Below are 22008 nucleotides of genomic sequence, written 5' to 3' on the forward strand. Positions count from 1 at the left end.
TGCGATGCGCCAATTCTACTGCTTGGAGATTTCCAAATTGAGAAAATCTGTTCGTTCCCGATAGAGAACGAATGTAAACGAATCTCGAACGGATGTGATTTTTGAATAATATTTTAGAACCGTTCCGTGACAACGCAGACTGAGTGGGAATAACTTTTGAGCTTATTTTAATCCTGTTTTATAAAGTATTCAATTATAAACAAATAGCTTTAGGGCATTCTATGATACTAAGAAAAGTACTAGTTTCAAGCTATTTTTCTTTTTAGCAAATAGTAATTTATTTTTATGCAGTAGTGTTTAACCTTTAGGTACGTATAGACTTCACCCATACGCGTAAATTGAAATAAAACCAATGTTAAAAAATAAAAAAACGTGAACAGTGTTAAAATTATTTATTATCTTATTGCAACGTATTATAAACCAGTAGAGGACAGTTTCACCGGTTCCTGATAAAGTTATAGATAGTAATCTGACATAACACTAAGAAATAAATGTTAGATACAGATTTTCGACTACTTTATCTGCCAGACAACTTAGTACCTGTGAAACAACCAGTAGTTTATCTGGCAGATAAGTTTTTAATAGGGACCTTACCAGTAAGCGGTGAAACAAGACCTAAATATCCTTAAACATTTACTATACTAATCCAACAAGTTTCTTCAGTACATAAAACTATAAACATAATTTTTGTATATAAAAAACATTTCGAGTTTGTTTTTAGTAAAAAATACTTTATGTACAGTCACATTAGAACCATAGTCCATCTTCAGCCTCTTCCTCGCTGTCTGTCACTTGTAAGTCGTCTTGTATGGCAGGATCCGGCTAGGGAAAAATAATTTGGATTTAATTTTAAGGTACCATAACCTTTATTTAAGAAAAGAGATGTCAAGGTAAAATTTTAATGTCCTCTAAAACATGATTAGTAATTAGTTATTATTTTATCAAAAACTTTTTAAAAAGCTCAACAACACCGACTAGAATGGTCAAGCCAATGGTCAAAGATATTACAAACTGACAGTATTATGATCGTCGGCAAGCCGAATACGAATAGTCGTAAAAATCACAAATTGACAAAACGAATATTCGTTGTCGAGTGGTCGTAGAATTTATTTATAAACGAAAACTCGTACTATCGGCAACCACTAATTGATGTTAACTACCCATTGCCGGTCATGTCGTCTCGTTCTATCGCAAAGAATCACTATTTGATGAGAGCAAGAGCAAAAATGAAAATGGATAGTTAACACTGTGGCCGATAGTACAAACTGTTACCGGCGAATTAGACATTTTCGACAAAACACGTGGAAGAATAAACACAGTGGATAGTAAAAATATAATAGCAATAGATAACTGACCTGCCAGTTCTCTGGCGGTTCCTCCTTGAACTGTGGCGGTTCCATCGGCGCGCCTTCCATCATGGGCGGGTCCATTTGCATGTCGGGCTCAATCGGCTCCTCCTATGGGATTAACATAAATATTATACCGCTGAAGCCAAGGACGCAAACCATGGTGCCTAGATGAGAAGGGATTTGAGTCATTGCTGTATACTTATGAAATACTTTTTTTTTAATAAATAGCCGCGCCATTTTATTTCCCGAGTTCTATATCGAGCTTTAGAAGAAGACGTTTAAAACAACAGCATGTCTAGACTGTGAATTCTCCGGTGAAACGAATTCGACGGTATATGGAAAGTGACTGGTAGCTTCTTCTATCTAATAACGAAAAGCCATAAAGTACTCCACTAAGCATGCAATCACATTTAAATCTAGGTCTGGGACTTACTGAAGCGTTTGATACGGGTCAACTAAGGATCAGGTTCATTGGCCACTAGCATGGACGTTCATGATAGTTGAAGGAAGAAGTAAACCATATGTTTTACACTATGTGGCCCAAATAGGAATTAGACCGACTGATGGCGCTTAAAAGAAACGCAATGTGAATAGATCTTAAAATAAACTCGGCATCAAATAAATCGCACCTCCCGCAACAAGCACTTCTCAAACGTATGCATCCCCGCTTCCCACCAACATTGGTTCTATTTGAAAGCCTAGTTCTAAGCTTAATTTCATTAAAGGAAAGGTTTTTACCCCAAAAATGTGTTTTAGAAGGATCCAGAGTCACTTTTTCAAAAAATAGGTAATTTCGCTTGAGCCAATTTTTATGGCTATAATACTGTTAAATTGGGATTAATGGCTCTGTCTGTTAAAAAGGACACGTAAGATCATTATTTGGTTTTATTACCACAAAAATTGGTCTGATTGTTCCCAGAGGTGAGCCCCAAGTGAGGCCTTTTTTCAAGTCACATTTATGGTACCTGTTAAGTGTTTATAAAAAAAATAATTGTGTTTTTCTTTAAGTTTATTTATTGGGCTTTCAAATAACACCAATATTGTTGGGGCACCATGATTGTGTCAGAAGAAAATCTTTAAAGTTCGCGTCGCGGAAGGTGCGATTTATTTGATGTTGAGTATACACCACTAAATTTTTATCACCGAAAAATGTTTAACAGGTTATGTAGAAACGTGTGAAAAATTTAAAGCAAAAGAAATGTTTTTCATAAAGTTAATTTTTTTATTAAATTTTCTTTAGTCCGTATTTTACGCATCACAGCTGGGTCACTCCGCTGTTCGCTAGAGTAGTCGTACGCGCTCGCACGTTGCATCGATCTCTCTGTCTCGGTCACGCCTCGACCACGCTTCCAGTGTTATTATTACATACTTAGCTAACTTAGACCATTTTGAATTCTAATAAGTGTTACATTATCGTACGTAAATAGTGCTAGCGACGCGTGTGTCAATAAATTACCAATTTTAGGAGGATATTTTGAGTCACTTTATTTTACTTTTTTTTTTTGCACAAATGGGATCAGTATCAATAACTCATTACCCAGAATTTTTTTTTTCGGTGATTAAAATTTAGTGGTGTATATTCGATGGCGTACCTTCACAACAGGCGGGTAGGAGTAATCCGTCTGCTGGTCTAAATCCACAAAGTCCTCGGACAGCGGCGGCGGCTCGTCGGGCACCTCGCGCTTTATCAGGAACTCGGACGTGTCGAACGAAGGCTCACCCATCGGTATGTCGTCGTCTGGAATTTGTTTAACGTGATATCAATTTATTTATTTGCTAGATTACAAGTTATAATCGAATATCGGGACCACAAACAAGACGTTAGAGATAGAATTAAATGGCAGCACGTGATTGGGAGAGCCTCATGATACGGGACAAAGCGAGGCAGAAGAAGTAGGTCTCAGATAGTAATGTCTGGCAGAGGATGTCACCTGCATCCTTGGACCTTTTTTTAGATAGCGACTAGCGGCCGCCCGCGACTTCGTACGCGTGGATCCCGTTTTACCCCCTTTTCCCGAATTTTCTTTGCTATAAACCTCACGGAGCCCGAGACCTTTCCAACGATTGCAAAACCGTGGAAATCGGTTCGTGCGTTCTGGAGTTATAGCGTCAGGGAGGAAAACCCGACTTATTTTTATATAGTAGATAGTTGCCAAATAATTATTTGAATTGTTGGAAATGGTAAAAAAGGCCAGCTTTACAAATAAAAACAACTTAAGTTATTGAGGTTTTAAACTTACCAGGTCGCACAGACAGTTGAACCAAGCCTTCCGCGGCATCTTTCTGTTCCACTTCTTCAAGCTCTGAGCTGCCACTGTCAGAGTATTGGAGATCTGCACAAGACAAAAGAGGTTTTAACATTCATCAAAACTTTAAAGACATTATATTAAATTTAATTCACAGAACTTCTTTTAAGCTGCTTACCTTCTTCCAAGCTGTTTTGATCTTTTCTCGGTCTGCCGCGCTTTCTTGGGGTAGCGCCTAGATAAAAAAGAACAATATTTAGTAGTTTGAACACTTTATCAGCAGAAGAATAGGCCTACCGTATATTGCCGGATTTTTTTTTCATGATATACTCCATCCGAATCCGAATAGACCTCCGAGCTTCGCTTACTGGGCAATATTGCAATCATACCGTCAGCGTAAGTATAGATGGAGGGCTTATGTATCCTAGGCGTTCTGTGGCCTCACTTACTGAGCAATATTGGCGAAAAATTTTGCCTAAATTAAATTAATTTACCGTAAGCGCAAGCTGTAGAGAAGAAGAGCTTGATTCCTAGGCCTTCCTAACTTGACAATGGAGTAGGCCTACCGTATATTGCCAGTTTTTTTGCATATTAAAAAACACTGTACCGTCAGCGGAAGTAGAGGTGGAAGGCTTATGTTTCCTAGGCCTTCCGCGGCCTCGCTTCTCGTCCGAGGGCGGCGGCGGCGGCGCGTGCTACTCGGGCTCTAAGTCCGAGTGCTCCGCGTCTTCTAGCATCTTCTGTTGCACGCGCGCGATGTTCGCCTCGAGTTAATTATACCTCCCAGACTGACGAGCATTCGCGTGTAATGTAACATTATTGATATGACTTTGCGACCATTCACGTGTGATTTAGTTGATAAGTTACATATTTTATCATCCAAGTTGCGCATTGTAATGCTCGGTATTCCTCCCTCACTGATGTATGCTCGTTTTGTAATATTACGAGGTGCGCGCTGTAATGGTCGGTTTTTCTCGCACACTGACGTAATGCTCAAATCTGTAACGTTACACCCGAATGAAGGGAGCGCCTTAATGGCTCGGATATTCTGCGAGTGCAGGTGCGTGCAGGTTCTTCGCTCCATACACCTGATACCTAATATTGTGTACTGCGCAGCGACTCGTGCGATGTTCCGAGCCATAGTTTGCACTGTACTAAACTATATTATAAAACACTGTACCGAGGGTTATTGCATATTTTTATGTACCGTCAGCGGAAGTAGAGGTGGAAGGCTTATGTTTCCTAGGCCTTCCGCGGCCTCGCTTCTCGTCCGAGGGCGGCGGCGGCGGCGCGTGCTCCTCGGGCTCTAAGTCCGAGTGCTCCGCGTCTTCTAGCATCTTCTGTTGCACGCGCGCGATGTTCGCTTCGAGTTGGCTGACGTTTTCGCCGAACTGGGTGAAAAAACAGTTGAATTGAGAACTTACAAGGAGTTTTAAAGCCGATTGATAAAATTAAAAAGTCTTTAGTATTGCCTGATCTAGAAGGCTTTAGGTTTCCACCAGGGCGGAGCGGAGAAGTAGAAAATTTTTACAGCGGCGTCGGCGCGGTGCGGTATTGAACTGTGCGGAGAAGAAAATAATTAAATCTAATTGGTTATTCAAAACACTTCTGCGCTCCGCTCCGTCTTGGTGAAAACCGGGCCTTAGGGATCCGAGGGAGCATCGTTTTCGTCAACTGTTCCCAATAGCTGTTTGGGCAGTGCGTCAGCGTCAGCAGATTTAAAACGCTCTGATGGGCCGGTAAGCGCGTACGCATCTGACTATGAGCTAAACTTACCCAAAGCAACACTTGATTTATTTATCTGCATTACATTTTAATTTTTTTCTAAAAGGGTTGACTTAAAACAATCCCTATTATGAGCAAAATGACAGGCTGAAAGATTGCCAATGATTGTAAAATCACCCTGTAGTTGCTATTTCATCATCATAATCATTTATTGCTTCATAAGTGTACATAGGTGGTGATCTTAAACTTAGTCTCAACTTATGACCCTGTAAGGGTATTGCAAATCTTGTATCGTAGGTACTATCGGGGACTCTTCCGCCTGACCACTTTGTAGAAATTTTAGCGTAAGCGCATCGCTCCGGTCACGTGCTCACCCCGTCTCTAATTGGTTACGCATTTTACTATACAGGGTGGAAACGATAAGTGATCTCACTCGATTATTTCTAAACTATACATGATATCAAAAAACTAGTGACTGATCCTGAAAGTGCTTCATGAGCTCTATCAAACGGTATTAATAATAGGTTACAGAATAAACTGGATCTATCCGAAAATTAAATGTTTCCAGCTTCCATACATTTGGTAAAGTCACATTATTTTAAAAACTACACATGATATCGTAAAACTGATTACTGATTCTAAAAGTGCTTCATAAGCTCTATCCAATGGTTTCAATATTAGGTTACAGAATAAACGGGATCTATCCAAAAATTCAATGTTTCCTTCTTCCATACATTTAGTACTACCACAGTCATGATACTCATCTCTTGACAATATTATAACAAGTAAAGCCTAAAACTAATGTTTTTATGAATATTTTTAAAGAAGAATATAATTTACGAGTTTATTTTAAGAGTTTATTATTCAATAAAAAAAATACACTTCTAATATTATGTGACTGGCATACATTTAGTATGGAAGCTGGAAACATTGAATTTTCAGATAGATCCAGTTTATTCTGTAACCTATTATTGGTACCGTTTGAAAGAGCTCATGAAGCACATTCAGGATCAGTAACCAGTTTTTCAATATCTTGTATAGTTTAGAAATAATCGAGTGAGATCACAATAACATATTGTTTATAAATTAAACAAAACAATTGAGTTCCGAATAAATTAAATACCTATTAAATAAGTTAATTTCGAAAGTAACTGTATGATTTTGCATTTCTCGCCTTAACTAGCTAAACTAATATCATGAGATTTACACTCTTAATATCAACAATAATTATAGAAAGGGCTACTTTTTTCTCGGAAAATTGCACAGTTACCTCGGAATGTGCGATAGCAATTTTGTGACCCGAGCGGGCAATCGCTAGTTCATATTTTACACGAAGCCCAATATAATATTTTGTAGCGATTCTTTATTGGGTTTCAAATTGACTAAAATGCGACGTTGCCAAACGAGAAAATGCGACGTTGCCAAACGAGCGCTACGGATGCGGGTAACCAAAACTCAATCTTAAACGATTTACATAGAGCTTGGTTTGCTAGGGCAAACATCTACAGTGGTGCGCCGACGCTGCTTAGACCCGAAAAATGAATGAACGGGGGCGTAGCTTAATCGAGCGTGTGTGTGCAAACAATTTAGGCCCTTAAGGTGTCAAGGCGTCCGAGTCCCCGATAGTACATTACTAAATATTTACACTAAATGCGACTTTATCTCATGTGATTTTTTACCTGTTCCAGTGCCTCTTGCGTCACCTTCAGTATGGCCTCAGCCTGCCTGGTAAACTGCGAGTTGATGCCGTTGTAAGCGCGGCAGTTGTCGACCAACAGCTGTATGTCCCGGAGGAACTCGTCGCGGCTGTGGTATTTGTGGGCTGGTGACAAAAACATATTCAGTAAGATCACAAGCTATGAAATGTATTTCGAGTTTGTGGTATTGATAATAGGAATTCTATCTTCATAACTTTAGTAACTCTGTCTGTTTGTTATAAAGAAATCAAATAGATGGACATGGGCTTTCTTTTTTTTTTAATGCTAAAATAATATGTGTTAAAAAAGTAAACCAAGCAGATGGAAATAAACGAGGTTAAAAGCATTATTGAAATCGAACGGGGAGTGACCATTGATAGCATTATTTCTAAAATGTAGAAAGATAGGTACTTTTTATCACACTTCACACAAAATAGTCTTAACGCTAGGATGCAATCTCTTCTAGACATCCCAGGATCCCAGGACTTTAAAGAAAAGGCCGTTCAGTTAAATGTGTGCTTCTTACATACAGTTTCTTACCTTGAATTTTCTTGCCCATAGTCTCCATGTCGATGGGTTTCTTGATGACGTTGTAGTAGTCCTTGACTTGCTTCTTGTTGACAGGCTTGAGGAACGGCCACGCTTCAGGCATCACCTTCAGTTTCGTTGTCAGCAGGTTGTCCAAAATGAATGATAGTGCGACCTACGAAAATTAAATTTAGTAAAACACCTCTTTATTATTTGGAAGCACTACAATGCTAATCTCAACTAATTAATATTATAAATGCGAAAGTAACTCTGTCTGTCTGTCTCTCTGTCTGTCTGTCTGTTACGCTTTCCCGCTTAAACCTCGCAACCGATTTTGATGAAATTTGGCATAGAGATAGTTTGAGTCCCGGGAAAGAACATAGGATAGTTTTTATCCCGGTTTTTGAAACAGGGACGCGCGCGATAAAGTTTTTCTGTGACAGACAAAATTCCACGCGGGCGAAGCCGCGGGCGGAAAGCTAGTAATAAATATAAAGGGAAAAGGCGATATATTTCAGTGTGCTGCTAAACTGCAGTTCAAAACTTAGTTGGGAGATGGCTGCATAGGAAGAGTGGCAGGATTATTCTTACACCTCTATAATTATCGATCTTTTTTTGGAAAATAAAAAGGAGACAACCTTTAGAACTACAACCTAATTTCAACGAATGTGGACGACAACCCTGTTTTTTTTAGAATTAAAAACGTTATATTTACCTGATCATTATCGTCAAGAAGCGGGTTGATCTGTTTCTCCAGCTTGATGATCAGCTCTTCCTTTTCGGCCAGCTTTTCGACGCACCGCTGTAACATCCTCTGAGCCGCTAGGGTCAGAGTGCTAGTTGGACCTATACAAAACATAGACTTAGAATTGGAAATAAATGAAAAACCACTATTTTGTTTTCATTTATTTCTAAGTACACCTCAAGGTATTTTGATTTTAGATATCGGTCCGATAAAGTAACAGGTGTAGCGCCTTATTGAGTCCTATGATAAATAAGTTACATGCAGATATATTTTTTTTCTTATTTACAAAAAAGAAAAGTTATTAGTTGCACCTCTACATAATAAAAGCAATCGTCTATTATCAAATAAACAAGACTTATGTACAACTTATTTTTGGGGAAAAGAAATTTCTATGTACAGTCGCCAACACCTCAACCTACACGTTTGTCTCAACATGTTTTTGTAGAAAAAATAATAATTATAAGATACCACAGTATTCAGCTGTATTTACTACCGTCCGTATAAATAACTGGTCATGGGTTTTATAAAAAAATTAGTAACTATTACAACTTTATAAGATAGCTCACTGTGCCGTCTACACACTGAGATTCTACTCACCGTTATAAAGCGTAGAGTTCTCGACGATCTGGTTCACGTCCGCCAAGAAGTCTTCGCGGCTCTGGTAGCGTTTCTGGCGCATGTTTTCGCGAATGGTCTGGAGGTCCATCGGCCGCGATACGATTCGATAGTAGTCTGCCACCAGCTGCGTTAAAATACGACATTATGTTCCATCATTCTAGTCACCTTAGATTAATAATGCCTAAGCGTAAGAAAAGTGAGTGACTTAAAAATAAAGACTGGCTAGTTTTTCCCGTAAATTCTGACAGCAAAGACAAATGCTAGTGAAAATATAAAGAAGATGACATTGGATGACAAAATTATTTTTGCCTCACTTTATACAAACCGCTTGTATACTTTGTATATAACTAGTTATTAAACTAAGTTAGCCACAGGATGTTCGCTGTTAGGCCTCGCCAATGATTTCACATCGCCTTCCTGCAACCTTAAGGTCATGATGTGTTGAAGGTACCAGATGTAGACATTCCATCGGCACAGGCAACGCATTTATAGACGGAGCGATGACGAAGAGCCGTTGTCATCATGCTTTTTCCAAGCGTCTTTTACATTTTTTAAAGTAGTCATTCCATTGCGTCATTTACCTTCTGATTGACAGGAAACAGGAACGGTTGAACATCTGGCAGATGCCTCATATGGTTCAGTACGTCTTCTAGCAGCGAAGACAGCGTAACCAAGGGGTCGGTTCGCCGCCTCTCAGCCGGTCGCTTGACGAGGTAGTCACACGACTCCGAGGCAGTTCCCCGACGCTTGTTACGGGCCCCAGCTCGGTATTCGCTGGGTCTGCCTCGACGACGCTTTATGTCTTCCACTGAGTGCTGTAGGAAGAATAGAAACAGTTTTATGATAAGTTGACATAAAACATAACTCTCTTTCTGAAGTCGGGTAAAAAGGATAATATAAATAAAAAATAGGTAATAACAAAACACAACTTTTATCTGAAACCCGAATCAATTTTCTTTTAACCACTTTTGGTTGATTTGAATTCAAAACAATACATAATAATATTCAGGCAATAAGGGCGCTCGCACACTCACTGCGGCCGCCCGTCGCACAGTCGCGACAGCAATATAATTACGCGCGAGCGATAAGGATGGGTAGCTTGGGGTCATTGGACGAAATTCTACGTGCTCGGCGACCGGAATTTTTCAGGATCACATTGAGACAGCTCAATAAACAGTATAGAATTTGATATACATGTTACGGTAAATGTGATAAATTGAATTACCGACAGACGAGGTAAACGTAATGAATGAATTTATCAGTGATTATTCAATAATGTAACCTTCGTTTTAAATTAGTAATGTGCATCGCTATCCAACTTTTTAGGTTTACTAGATCACCAAACTATAGAAATACGAAGGTTCTCACTGACTTTCATAACCTTCGAAGACAGTGTCAGCTTAGTTCCGTCAACGTATCCCAGCTCGTCGTCATCGGGGTCCGGCGGCAGTGCGTCCACGTCGATCTCTGGCGGCGAGGCTGGCCCCCCGCCCATGGACCCCGTGTAAAGGGGGCACGATTTGTTTAAATATGGCTGGCCCCCCACCTGTGGACCTCTTATTATGTATTCCTCACCTTCATAACCTTCGAAGACAGTGTCAGCTTAGTTCCGTCAACGTATCCCAGCTCGTCGTCATCGGGGTCCGGCGGCAGTGCGTCCACGTCGATCTCTGGCGGCGAGGCTGGCCCCCCACCCATGAACCCCGTGTAGAGGGGGCCCGATTAGTTTATGTATGGCTGGCCCCCCGCCTATGGACCCCTTATGTATTCCTCACCTTCATAACCTTCGAAGACAGCGTCAGCTTAGTTCCGTCAACGTATCCCAGCTCGTCGTCATCGGGGTCCGGCGGCAGTGCGTCCACGTCGATCTCAGGCGGCGAGGCTGGCCCCCCACCCATGGACCCCGTGTAAAGGGGGCACGATTTGTTTGTACGCATGTGGCCCACTTGACCGCAAGCACCGCACTGGAATATAAATGAAGGTTTTAGGTATAAAAGTTGTACAGATATTTCTTTTAGGTAGGTCCTGTGAGAATGTTTGTGCTATTATCCTTTTGTGGTTAATGCCAACATCTGTCTTCGACTCGAATGAACAGGTATTTACTGAAAGAGTGCGCGCCGTCTTAGATTTCATGATCACTTACCATCATGCACTATCATCATGCAATAAGCTAGAGCAGTTCCAAACATTTTAATCACTTGCTGGTAGCAAAAAAACATAAAACTGCCTTATGTCACCGAGTTGTATTGCCAGTGAATTAAACGTTAATTGTAACGTTCTCCGGCTTTAAATCGTTAGTATTCAATTTATATTCAGTAGTTTTAAGTTCCGACACTAAAGCACTCAAAAATGTCGTCCTCAATATTGAAGCCACACCTCCCAAATAAATTAGACTGTATTAAAAATTGTATTTTTACCTTCAATTTCAGATCGGTCTTCAGCTTGGCCCGGCGACGCGATGGCGTGTGCAGGTCCGGCTCCTGTTTGATCTGACCGAGCGGGATCATCGCGGGGGACGGGGAACCCATGTCGTTCATTGATGATGATAGACTTAAACCTGAAAAGTCATTACAAATCCTAACATAATGTACGTTTTTGATGTAAAGTAGTAGCTATTACAAATGCATAAGATGCTAAATTGTTTAGCTTGATATCATATTTTATCGCCTGTTTATCAGATCAATGATATAGACGTAACCCAAAAACAATCCAATTTATTTTAATACAAGTAGCCTATAAAATAATCGTAAGCAGGATAATAATATAATATACTTACTACTTTCGCCAGGGAATGATCCAGGTACTGTCACATTTCCTGCAAGTCTTTCTCTCTCCTGATTTCTTTTGATGCGTCTTAGTTGTTCCTAAAACATGGACAAATAAATTTTAATAATACAATGTGGCACAACAATTATTATTATAGTCAACTCAAATCTCCCTTTGGAAGATGCAAATGGCTGATTCTGATTTTTGCAAATGGCGCAAAATGTCAATTCTGCTTTGACATTACTTGCAAATGGCGAATGACAATTTTGGTTTGAAAAAAAAAATGATTCCTACAAAACGCCGAAAATGTAACAAACCTGAATTCTCCTCTTTTCTCTCTTCATCTCCTCTTTCTGCGTCTCGTCCATGGTAGCAAACTGCCTAATGAACGTTTCATCTTTGGTGGAGCGTATCTTCGTGTAGGCCTCTATGACCGCTGCCTTGCGCACGAGTTCCGCGCGAGTGTACCGCTGGCCGGACGCGTTACGGAATGTGCGGACTATTCTGAGCACGCGGCCTACGAAAATAAATTTAAAAAAAAGTCAGTGTGGTAGAAAGTCAGTGTGGTCTTTCTAATACATTCTGAGCACGCGAACTATGAAAATCAATTAAGAAAAAAGTCAGTGTGGTCTTTCTAATACATGCGCACACTGGCTATGAAAAGAGGTAAGAAAAGACTCAATATCATTGCAAAATTATGATCTTTCTAATACGACCGTGCGGCCATAAAGTCATCGTTATCATTTTTTCTCTAACTTTGCTAATGAAATTGCTTAGCTCATTTTACTTAAGAGCGTTTACGTCTAGCGTGGCATGTCAAGTTTAGGTAATTTCGATGCTATTTTTATTCACACTAAAATAATTATGACTGTGTGCGTGTTCTCACGCTCTATAGTCAAACCAAAATACTTTGATCCACCATCGTAAAAGTGTGCCAGGCTGTCAAGTGACAGCCCAAAGAAACTATAAAATCTTCAAATCTTCCAACACCGACTCCATAATTATAAATAAAGGTATACATTAGTCCTAATCAATAATAAATACGTAAATTCTTTATCAAATAGTAAATTATCAAAGGTTTTTTACTATTTTGAGAATATTTTATACAGCCTATGTTCAGCAGAAAAAAAAATGAATTTTAATGGTGAGAGATTTTTTCAAATCGGTTCTATTCAAAACAAACTTTTCCTGTTTACTATTCTTTTTTTATCCGGAAAATGCATAACATTTCATACCCACCAGCTGCGGGGGCAGCTAGTGGGTTATGTGGGGTTCTTCCTACCAGAAGGTGGGTAGCCCCTACACCCACTAAAAACCTGACTGTTTCTGCCATGATCCATATAGTAAAAATAGACTGTAATGAAAAATAATAATAAAATATTTTAATTACCACGTGATCGCAAAATCTACCACCAAGATTTTGCGGATACACTATAAAAGTCCAGCTACCTGTCAAAGATCAACGTACGCGTGACACATGTCAGCAGAGCACCGAGCGACGTGACCTCACTCTGGAACGCCTCGAGGCGGACTGAATTTGAACGATTCGTGCGCGGAGTTTTATAGTACTTTTCAAATACTCATAGAAAAAAAATTACAATGAATTATTTTAAATTTCAAAGTAAATATTTTAGATAAGATATTCTTCTATTATATTAAGCTATTTTTGTGTTGAATAAATGAAGAATATTGGTGAAAAAATCACTTTGATTTTTGGGTATTTCAGGTTTTTTTAATTTGTGATTTCTTATTGTAAAATGCTTAAATCTAAAAAATTTCTCAGATAACTATTTGCCCAAGGATCTATGCTATAGGACATAAATGTTTGTTAAATCGTTTTCACAGTATTTTTATAAAAATTTCAGCTTGTAAACTGACGCTAAAGTGGAAATTTACAAAACCTGTGTGGACTTATCTTGATAGAATTCTTGAATACTAAACTAATCGCAATATTTTCTCAATTAACTATTTAGACGACAAAATTGCCTAACTATTTATGCCTATAACATATTTGTAGTATTACTGGTTAATGATTGTAACGAGTTGAAAAAGTACTGTTTTTGCGCCAAACGGCGTAAACGCTCTTAAACATAAAAAGAAAACTAATTCACTGATCAAAATGACTGCAAGTAGGTTAACTTTTTCATAACTAACCTTGATTGGACGCTTGCTGCTGATCATTCTGATTGATTTGTGGCTTCTTTTCAGACTGTCCTAAGATCATCTTTCTCAGCTCTGCTCTTTCCGCTTCTTCCCTTTCCAGCGACAACTAAAATGTAGACAAGCATAATTATGTTATAGTATATTATGAAAAACTTTTCTGAAAAGGATTATAGTAATCAAGTATGTGCTTAGCATATTACCTGTTCTGTGGTCTTTTTGTTCGCCAACATATTTTCAATGTTCTTTCCCATCTCCTCCAAGTCAGACTCCTCACTGACGGAGCTTTCAGCTTCGTCAGTACTGAGCACTTCGGTACTTTGTAGCACCCTATTCTGGAGTTCGAATATACGCTGACACTCTTCTTTGTACCTAAAAGTTTGGGGGAAAATGTCGGTTTATTTTTATTTCAATTTTTATGTATGGCAACTTTGTACTGACTTGTTTGCGATTAGCTAGAATAAGAATAAGAATTTATTCTAGTTATGTTAGATAAACAAAATTCTATCCCATGGTTTTGTTAGATTATAATAGTGAGCTTCAGTTAACTTGATTTTCAAAACAGAAATATGATTCCATATTTCTGAAGTAACTTACCTTTCTTGGTGTTCAGCGATTGAAAATCTGTTCCCTCTTGAAAACTTCGTCATACCCTCTTCTCCGGCTTTGGCTTTCTCTGTCGATAGCGTTCTTACTACGTCAATGACTTCCCAACGGGACAGTTTTTTGATCTGTGAATAAAAAAAAGAATTATCAAAATCGGATACGTGGTCGTGGTCGACGAGAACTTCCTCCGTTTTTTCGTCGGTTAACAAATCGCTACAACTCTATAACCTGGTATTTCAGTTAGAAAACTTTTTATTTGAGAAGATTTTGTGTTATTATTAGAAAGCTTTGTTATAAACGTTAATAGACTTCACAATATCAAACTGTAAACTTGTGTGTGCTTTGACTCTTTATTGCCACTATAATTTTAACCTTATTCACATATCACGAGGTCGATAACCAATTGAAATGTTCAGCATTTTGTGCCTCATAGAGTCCTTACCTCTTCTTCAGGCACTCCAAACTTCCTCAACAGCGCTTTAGCGTTATTCAAGCTCAGTCTCCTCAAATCTGCATCTGTTCCCGTCACGGTCCTCTTAGGCTGCTGTTCCTCATTGGGTTGCTGCGTGGGTTTATTAGGGATGCGGACGTATGAGAAACCTTCACCGCAACCGGTGGGGTCGGCAGGGCCGGTCAGTTGGAGGAGGCATTTGCCTCGCATCGCTTGGATGTAGGCGCGAGTGGTATTCCATGGGGCTACTTTCACCTGTGATACAGAATTTGTGGTTAAATTTTTTTAAAGATGGAAACAAGATGATTTGACGTTATCCAATGATTATAAACTTTTAGGACATTAAAAAAATGCTTGGAATATACCACGAAAAGATTCTTCTCTTTGAATGGCACGCAGAAAGCGGGTTACATACTGCTTGCTCATTTGATCTACCATCATTAAAATTATCTTATCGAGAAATACTTTCAGTAACAAAATAAAACCTCTTACGCGTGGAACTCTTGGAGAACGATAGCTCGGCCAGCATAGGATGCAGCCCACCTATCGTCGATTTCAGACAACAAAATGTATGGACTTATCGTCTTAAATCGATAAAATGCCTCGATAAAATTATATCGTAGCGCGCATTCTAGGCTAGAAGGTCTCCTCTTACGAGATCAGCAGAAATCTCTTTACCATAGCTTTGACTAACCTCATCATCCATCTTCAGCTGCAGCTCCTCATCGTCGTCTTCTTGCGGGGTAAATATGAACTTCTCCCCGTACCCCGCGTCTTTCAACCTCTGTTCTGCAGCCGCCATGCTGAAGTAAGCGCAGCATTGCTCGGGAGACACCATCGCTCGGATCTCCTCTTCGGATGGCAGACGGAAGTCTGGTTTGATCACCCACCTGTTTAAGTTAGAGTAGATAAATTAAAAGGGTTTTCGATTTTAATCTGTAATTTGACATTTGCGAGAACCATAGACAACAATCAAATACGTACAAAAGTGACAGCAAAAGTCAAAAATACTGACTTAAAATCATTTGAGTACTGTCAGGTGACACAGCGCCTTCAGTTATAGATGACCCACGCTGAACTGTCCCACCAAACTCAATGACAGGGGGGCGCTACCATCGTTCAACTATATGGTTTCCAACTTGGCAAAAATCGGAACCAGCGATCCAGTATTTTGGAACTATAGCTCGATTTTCTTACGCTTCATATGAGTGAAATTGTATAAAAATTATTAAGGATGTAAAAAACATCTCGTTCGATGAATTATCAAAGTTTTAAGTGGCCTGTCCCCCACTTTCGTCATCTGATTACAGTTTGATTATTTGATTACATTATTTACATTACATAGTGATTGACTGATTATGATGTATGTAATGTCATAATAAAGAACAACTAAAAAGCAAACTTACCAATTAGAATCCAATCCCGTACGTTTGAAGTCCGCACACAGTTTGAGACGCTTTCGTATCGAGCTCTCGGAGTGTGACGGGAATGCCCTCTTGATGTCGTCCATCTTGATACGGCGCGGGTTGTCGCGCGATTTCCAGAATAATCTGTATATGTACACCTAAGTACAAAAAAAAACCTTTTAGTATCAGTTTCTCTATTACAACTACGGAGAAAGCTCACTATAGTCTTTTTCACCTAAGATGATCCGTATGACGTTTCGAGTTTGAAAGATTTAGAGATGTCACATAACTAAACCATAGCGATTTATCTATCGATTTTTTTCGAAGAGTTAGTAAAACCTACTTTTAGAGAAATATTTTGTATAGGTGTTATTTAACAAAAAACATGTTTTTTTAATTACAAATATTAATGTAACAATTTTTTATTGATAATATTCAAATTTCATGGCTCTTGTTCAAAAAAACGATTCCTAAAAAGTACTGGTTCTGTTTCTTTAAATTAAAAACTATTAATTTATTTTCAATGCGTTTATTAAAGTCAATAATCGAAAAATGTAGTTGATTTTTGTGATGTTTTTAATAACTAAGTATTCACTGCAATCGATTAATGAACCGCGGAAATAATCGATTTTATCATACAAGAAATACCCTAGCACTAAATCTATTCCGTTTCACACATTGCGAACATTAAATAAAAAATATTTTTACATGGTATTTAATTAAAATATAATCAATAGACTCAGATTTTACTATATATTTCAAGACAAGTAGTTAATTTATTTTTATTATATTGCTGATAAAATACAAATATTTTTTTCAAAAATATTCTGCATATGTAGTATGCGTAATATGGATAACCTTGAAGTGTCATACGGATCATCTTACGTGAAAAAGACTATAGAAAGTTGTGAAAAAGTTTTACTTACATCTCAGTCTGATCATTTAAAAGATCCCTATCTTTTATTATTATCCCTACACCCCTGTGTATAGTTTGCTTAGCGCCCATTCAATAAGGAAACATACACTACTTAAATAAATGTTTACTTTGGTTGGATAATTTACCTGTAAAAAGTCTCGAACGAAATTGTTGGCTCTCTTTGAATTTGGGCCAGGAACTTCGTACAGGGGACATTCTTGACCTGCCACATATAACGCGTCAATTTCGCGGATGTAGTATGCTTGTCTGAAACAAATACATAATGATAAAAAATATTTCCAAATACAGGCCTCACTATAATTTCCTCGTGTATCCATTTCATATGTAATAAGGTAGACGATTCAGAGCTTTGTAAAGGTAAATTTTAAAGCATCAGAAAATGACACTGTTCATCGGATACATTTCACCGCATACATTATTGCTGTCGTCTTTCGCTAATGTCGAGTCAACGATCCATTCACCGAACTACAGTATGCAACGGTTGGACTTCGAACGGTGGTTCAACTGATGAGTACTAACAGTCTGCAGACCACTGACTACCATTTACCGCTTCTTTTATAGTCTACTCTGTTCATCTGCTCCTAATGACGACGTAAATTATTCAGTAATTCAGTCAGAATAAGGTTCAAAATGCCAACTTACCTAGTTCTAATAATGAGGAAGTCAGTCTGAGGCAACGTGTGTTCGTATATCGGCGCGCGATACATATTGTTCTCTACCACGGGTTGCGTCGCGCCCGGGGCCAGTATGCCGAGGAAAGGCGATGTGTGCGCGTACGCAGTTTCACCGTATTTTAGCGGTTTTGGGCCGTTGTCCTGATGAAACAAAGATTTATCTTATTATTTTTGTATTTTTTTTTAAATGAATTAAGCCGAACCAGACAGACATTTTACAATATGTATAAAAAAACACTCAATATTTAGTAATAAATAGATTTAACTTTCACTATACAATACATGCAATTTATAAAATAAAATAATTTCAATAATTAACATAACATTAGAAATTCAGCTGCTTTTTCGCGCTTATAATATCGAAAATTATATTGTATTCTGAGATGAGATGAAATAGCGCAAAAACATGTTAATTTATATTGACAAGTCTGTTGAATTAATTAACTGTGAACTTTATGTCCACCGCACTAGAATTTTAGTAGCTTGATAATCTTCATCTCAGCTTACACATAGCCTGACTAAATATCGAAAGAACGTAGAATACATACAATCATATCAAATAAATAGACACATAAATATAAAAAATACACTTACGGTATTCATGACATCTGTTTGCTTAAGTGATATTAATATAATTAAAAAATGTGCATTTCAAACCATACAAATATTAAAATATATTTACACTTTCATTTTAATAATAATTCGTGTACGAAGACTTTGAAATGATTACGCGTGGACTAACGCTGGGAATAATTTACGACCAGTAACGAACTCTATAGGTATAGCCAGAGTAAATACAAATAAGTAGGTCATCTTCATAGGAACGCACGGGCGCGGTTTGTATGTGAGCGCGCCAACACGTATGCGGCGCGCACGCACACACTGACAAAATTTAGCGGTGATTAGCGGTCAGGTGCGCCGAATTTTGTATTTTGTAGTATTTACTCTGGCTTAACTCACTCAGTGCCCGAGGTATTGGAGTGCCACGGGAGGGGAGACATTGACATATTATGATGTGCCAGAGCATACAAATCTAAAGATCTGAAGTCTCGCTGACGTTTGGCCGTCACGCTCTTCCATGCCGCTACCATACCTCAGGCACTCAGTTAAGCGCTGACCTATAATTGGATCAATAAAATTGATTACACTAAATAAATAATATAACCTTACCTTGGAAGTGGTTCGCTTATAATAGTTCTTGATCTTAGAGCACATTCCCACTTGACTGATCAGCGGTGGGTGTTCTTCGCAGAATTCAATCAGGAGAAGTTCGCCGTCTCGCCCGCTCAAGTCTTCGGGCGTTCTCATGAAGAACACGTCACCACCTCCCGATGCCAATCGCTCGGCCTCACGTTGCTTGAAGAAATTATTGGTTTATTTAGTTTAGGTCCCCTAAGAGTAAGAGGATAAGAGATTTCGCAGAAGCATTTTTAATTCCTTTAATTTGAAACGTAAACTGTGGCGTATATCAAGTTATTAAACCTTGTTTTGTAATACTGACCAGCAAGTTTTTAGCAAAGAGCTTCATTTAATATAATATTTTAAACTTTCGCGTTCCATTTCAAAAGCAGCCGAAACGTCAAGCTGTGAGTAAATAATGTAACTCAGACATAAATGTGGCGTTAAGACCCGTGTCTTTCTATTTTAGCTTCATTTGATGTTCAAGCGAAACGAACTGTGTATTCATAATTTCATTACTTAATTAACTTTCTACTAAAATATCAAGTTCTATTTTTTGCATGGACCTGTTTTGTTTATCATCTTCCTTACTTCTTCGTCCTCGTGTTTAACAAATTTCGCACACCTGATGCGCATCCCAAGGCAATATGAATAAGCTTCTAACCAAGAGGTCTACTATAGAACGTAGCCTCTATTTTAAACATTGTCTAGAGTTCCATGATGATCTCCACCTCTTCAATTATCAGGTCGCAGCGTGGTGCGAGTTCCTGCCCAGCGGATGGCAACTCTCTGGGCAGGTATTCGTCCCACGCTGCGTTATCCGATACTCGGCTCCAACTCTAGAACCTTCCATCCTCTTCAGCCTTTCTTCATATTACATTTGAATGTGCCTCGAAATGTATAATTTTGAAGATATTCTTACATCTAGATAGAAAGAAAACTATTCCTAATGATCATACCCTATTTTTATAGAACGATTATTCAATAGGATCGCAACGCAGCGATTTGTTGTCATTGACGTTTAGTTACGTTGTCCCATTGAAAAACAGTTCTAAATCCGTATTCATAACTATAAGGGTAATTTCGTTAGAACGATTACTCGATAGGATCGCATTCAGCGATTTGTTGTCGTTGAAGTTTTGTTACGTGAATGAGGTTACTGTTCTGTCACAGACTAGTAAAGTAACTAAGACAGTGGCGCCAACTACAGACATTAAGTTAAACTATTTATCATTTTTTTACACATGACTTCAGAGTTGATAACCATAAACAAAACACTAACCTTAGCCTTCTTCTTGATATGTTTAAGTAGGGGTTGCACTGGGTGCATGCCAGGCGCGGCTAACGGTCCATAAGACAGTTTCCTCATGGCCGGACGATGGAATGCCCTCAGCCTAGCTGGTCCCATATGGGTTTGTATGAATGGAGCACGTAGTTCCACTACTGGCGTGCTGTGTTGGATGAGAGGACCTCCACCCACTTTGAGACGAGGGTTTTGGGACTTGGGTTGGTAGTATCTGTAATAGAAATGTAACGTTAGTCCTTCATTGTTAGAATAACGCCCACCACGTCAAGTCAAAATGGTTTTCCATTTTTATGTATTACGGTTAGTTAGGTGGTGCAACTGGAATAAGGTTGTGTTATCAACTTTTTGGCTACTTTGGGTGTCACGAACGAATTGACACTGACTGTACTAGTGGACCAGTAACCAAGTACTTCAAGTAAGTACCTATGGAACTTATTCCCGCAGTATTAGGAACTTTTTATTTGTACATTTTCTATGTCCAGCATTTGATAAACCTATCCCATTTTCACAGAAAAACACTTACACATCATTGGAAATGTTGAAAGGATCTCTGTCAGGTGACTTCGGCGGCGGCGGCGGGGCGTCTTCTTGCAACACGTTAATGACGCCGGCTTTGCCCAGCAATATCTTGGACTTTTTGACGTGCGGGTGGGGTATCTTCACTTTGGGCGCTGGTCCTCTTTCTTAAATACAAGAATAATAAAATAAGTATGCATGTAAAATAAAAGCCCACTACCAAGACCCAGATCTAGGCGAATAACTCTTCTCGTCAGGTCTTTTAAAAATTCTTGTACATATCCGAATATACTTGCTTCGAGACAAAATATGAGCTAAGAAAATGCAGCAAAAAAACTCAAACATTGAAATGTCAAGTGTTTTCCAAAATACGTAAGCCATACTTAAGTTGTAGACTCACTGTAAAATGTTATTACAAAACACTTTTTTATTTCAATTATGATGTTGTAATTTTTTATGAATCACAAAATCTATGAAAAAACTGAAAAATTTCTAAACTATTATTGAAATAAAATTGACCGAAATTGAACGTTTTTGACAGTTTGTGACTTGTTTTTGACCGTTTTTGACCAATTTGACCGTAAATGACGGTCAGTCAAATTCAGCCGCTTTAGTCATTTTCAACACTACTTATACCTCAGGTACCTACAGACTGATTAAAGCGCTAGACCTAGTTTCATTAATTCAGACACGAATATTTCAGTAACCAAATGATCATGAAGACTGATAAAAGTGCTTTTTTAAAGCCTACTTACAGAAATAAATGAGTTTTACTGATATTTCATCTTACCTCTAGTAATCTTAGACGGGTCCACATCATCTGGTATCCCCAGGATAATGTTCTCGTCATTCGGATCCAGCGTCAATATCTTCGGTTTTGGTATCTTGGGCATGCACTCGGCGTCCCATATAACTTCCTCTTCCCATGTCCCGTAGACCAGCTCCTCGTTTTCGACGGGGAATATGCTGTACCAGGTGTTGTCTTCGCCGTCGGCGGCAGTCGCGTTCGCTTGGGCGTTCGGGCCGGTTGCTGATGAACTGTGGGGTTATGGGTTATGTGAGCATTAAGGTGGCAGTTAACTAACTAGAAAACAGCACT

The 22008-nt window shown here is 38.7% G+C and overlaps 1 protein-coding gene across 2 annotated transcripts in view; it reads right to left on the reverse strand.

Moving 5' to 3' along the window:
- Positions 1–377: 377 nt before the first annotated feature.
- Taf1 (TATA-box binding protein associated factor 1) overlaps positions 378–22008 on the reverse strand; it is a 29104-nt gene continuing 7473 nt past the window's right edge. The window contains exons 9-35 of one of the 2 annotated variants that reach the window (XM_028320808.1): positions 21700–21947; positions 20917–21076; positions 20370–20604; positions 19079–19264; positions 17877–18049; positions 17360–17480; positions 16298–16455; positions 15586–15781; positions 14883–15146; positions 14432–14565; positions 14038–14206; positions 13829–13943; positions 11992–12191; positions 11685–11772; positions 11326–11465; positions 10684–10872; positions 9490–9723; positions 8888–9032; positions 8261–8391; positions 7558–7720; positions 7000–7142; positions 4803–4986; positions 3774–3830; positions 3590–3682; positions 2942–3087; positions 1356–1457; positions 378–822 (exon numbers count right to left, since the gene is read on the reverse strand). In XM_028320808.1, coding sequence (XP_028176609.1) covers positions 748–822; positions 1356–1457; positions 2942–3087; positions 3590–3682; positions 3774–3830; positions 4803–4986; positions 7000–7142; positions 7558–7720; positions 8261–8391; positions 8888–9032; positions 9490–9723; positions 10684–10872; positions 11326–11465; positions 11685–11772; positions 11992–12191; positions 13829–13943; positions 14038–14206; positions 14432–14565; positions 14883–15146; positions 15586–15781; positions 16298–16455; positions 17360–17480; positions 17877–18049; positions 19079–19264; positions 20370–20604; positions 20917–21076; positions 21700–21947 — 4249 coding nt within the window. In that variant the 3' untranslated portion in view covers positions 378–747. The remainder of the gene's footprint in view (positions 823–1355; positions 1458–2941; positions 3088–3589; positions 3683–3773; positions 3831–4802; positions 4987–6999; positions 7143–7557; positions 7721–8260; positions 8392–8887; positions 9033–9489; positions 9724–10683; positions 10873–11325; positions 11466–11684; positions 11773–11991; positions 12192–13828; positions 13944–14037; positions 14207–14431; positions 14566–14882; positions 15147–15585; positions 15782–16297; positions 16456–17359; positions 17481–17876; positions 18050–19078; positions 19265–20369; positions 20605–20916; positions 21077–21699; positions 21948–22008) is intronic. The other variant, XM_028320809.1, reaches the window with a different exon arrangement.

Source organism: Ostrinia furnacalis, unplaced genomic scaffold (assembly GCF_004193835.3).
Source record: "Ostrinia furnacalis isolate ACB-3 unplaced genomic scaffold, ASM419383v2 OfSCF7454, whole genome shotgun sequence".
Classification (NCBI taxonomy): Eukaryota; Metazoa; Arthropoda; class Insecta; order Lepidoptera; family Crambidae; genus Ostrinia; species Ostrinia furnacalis.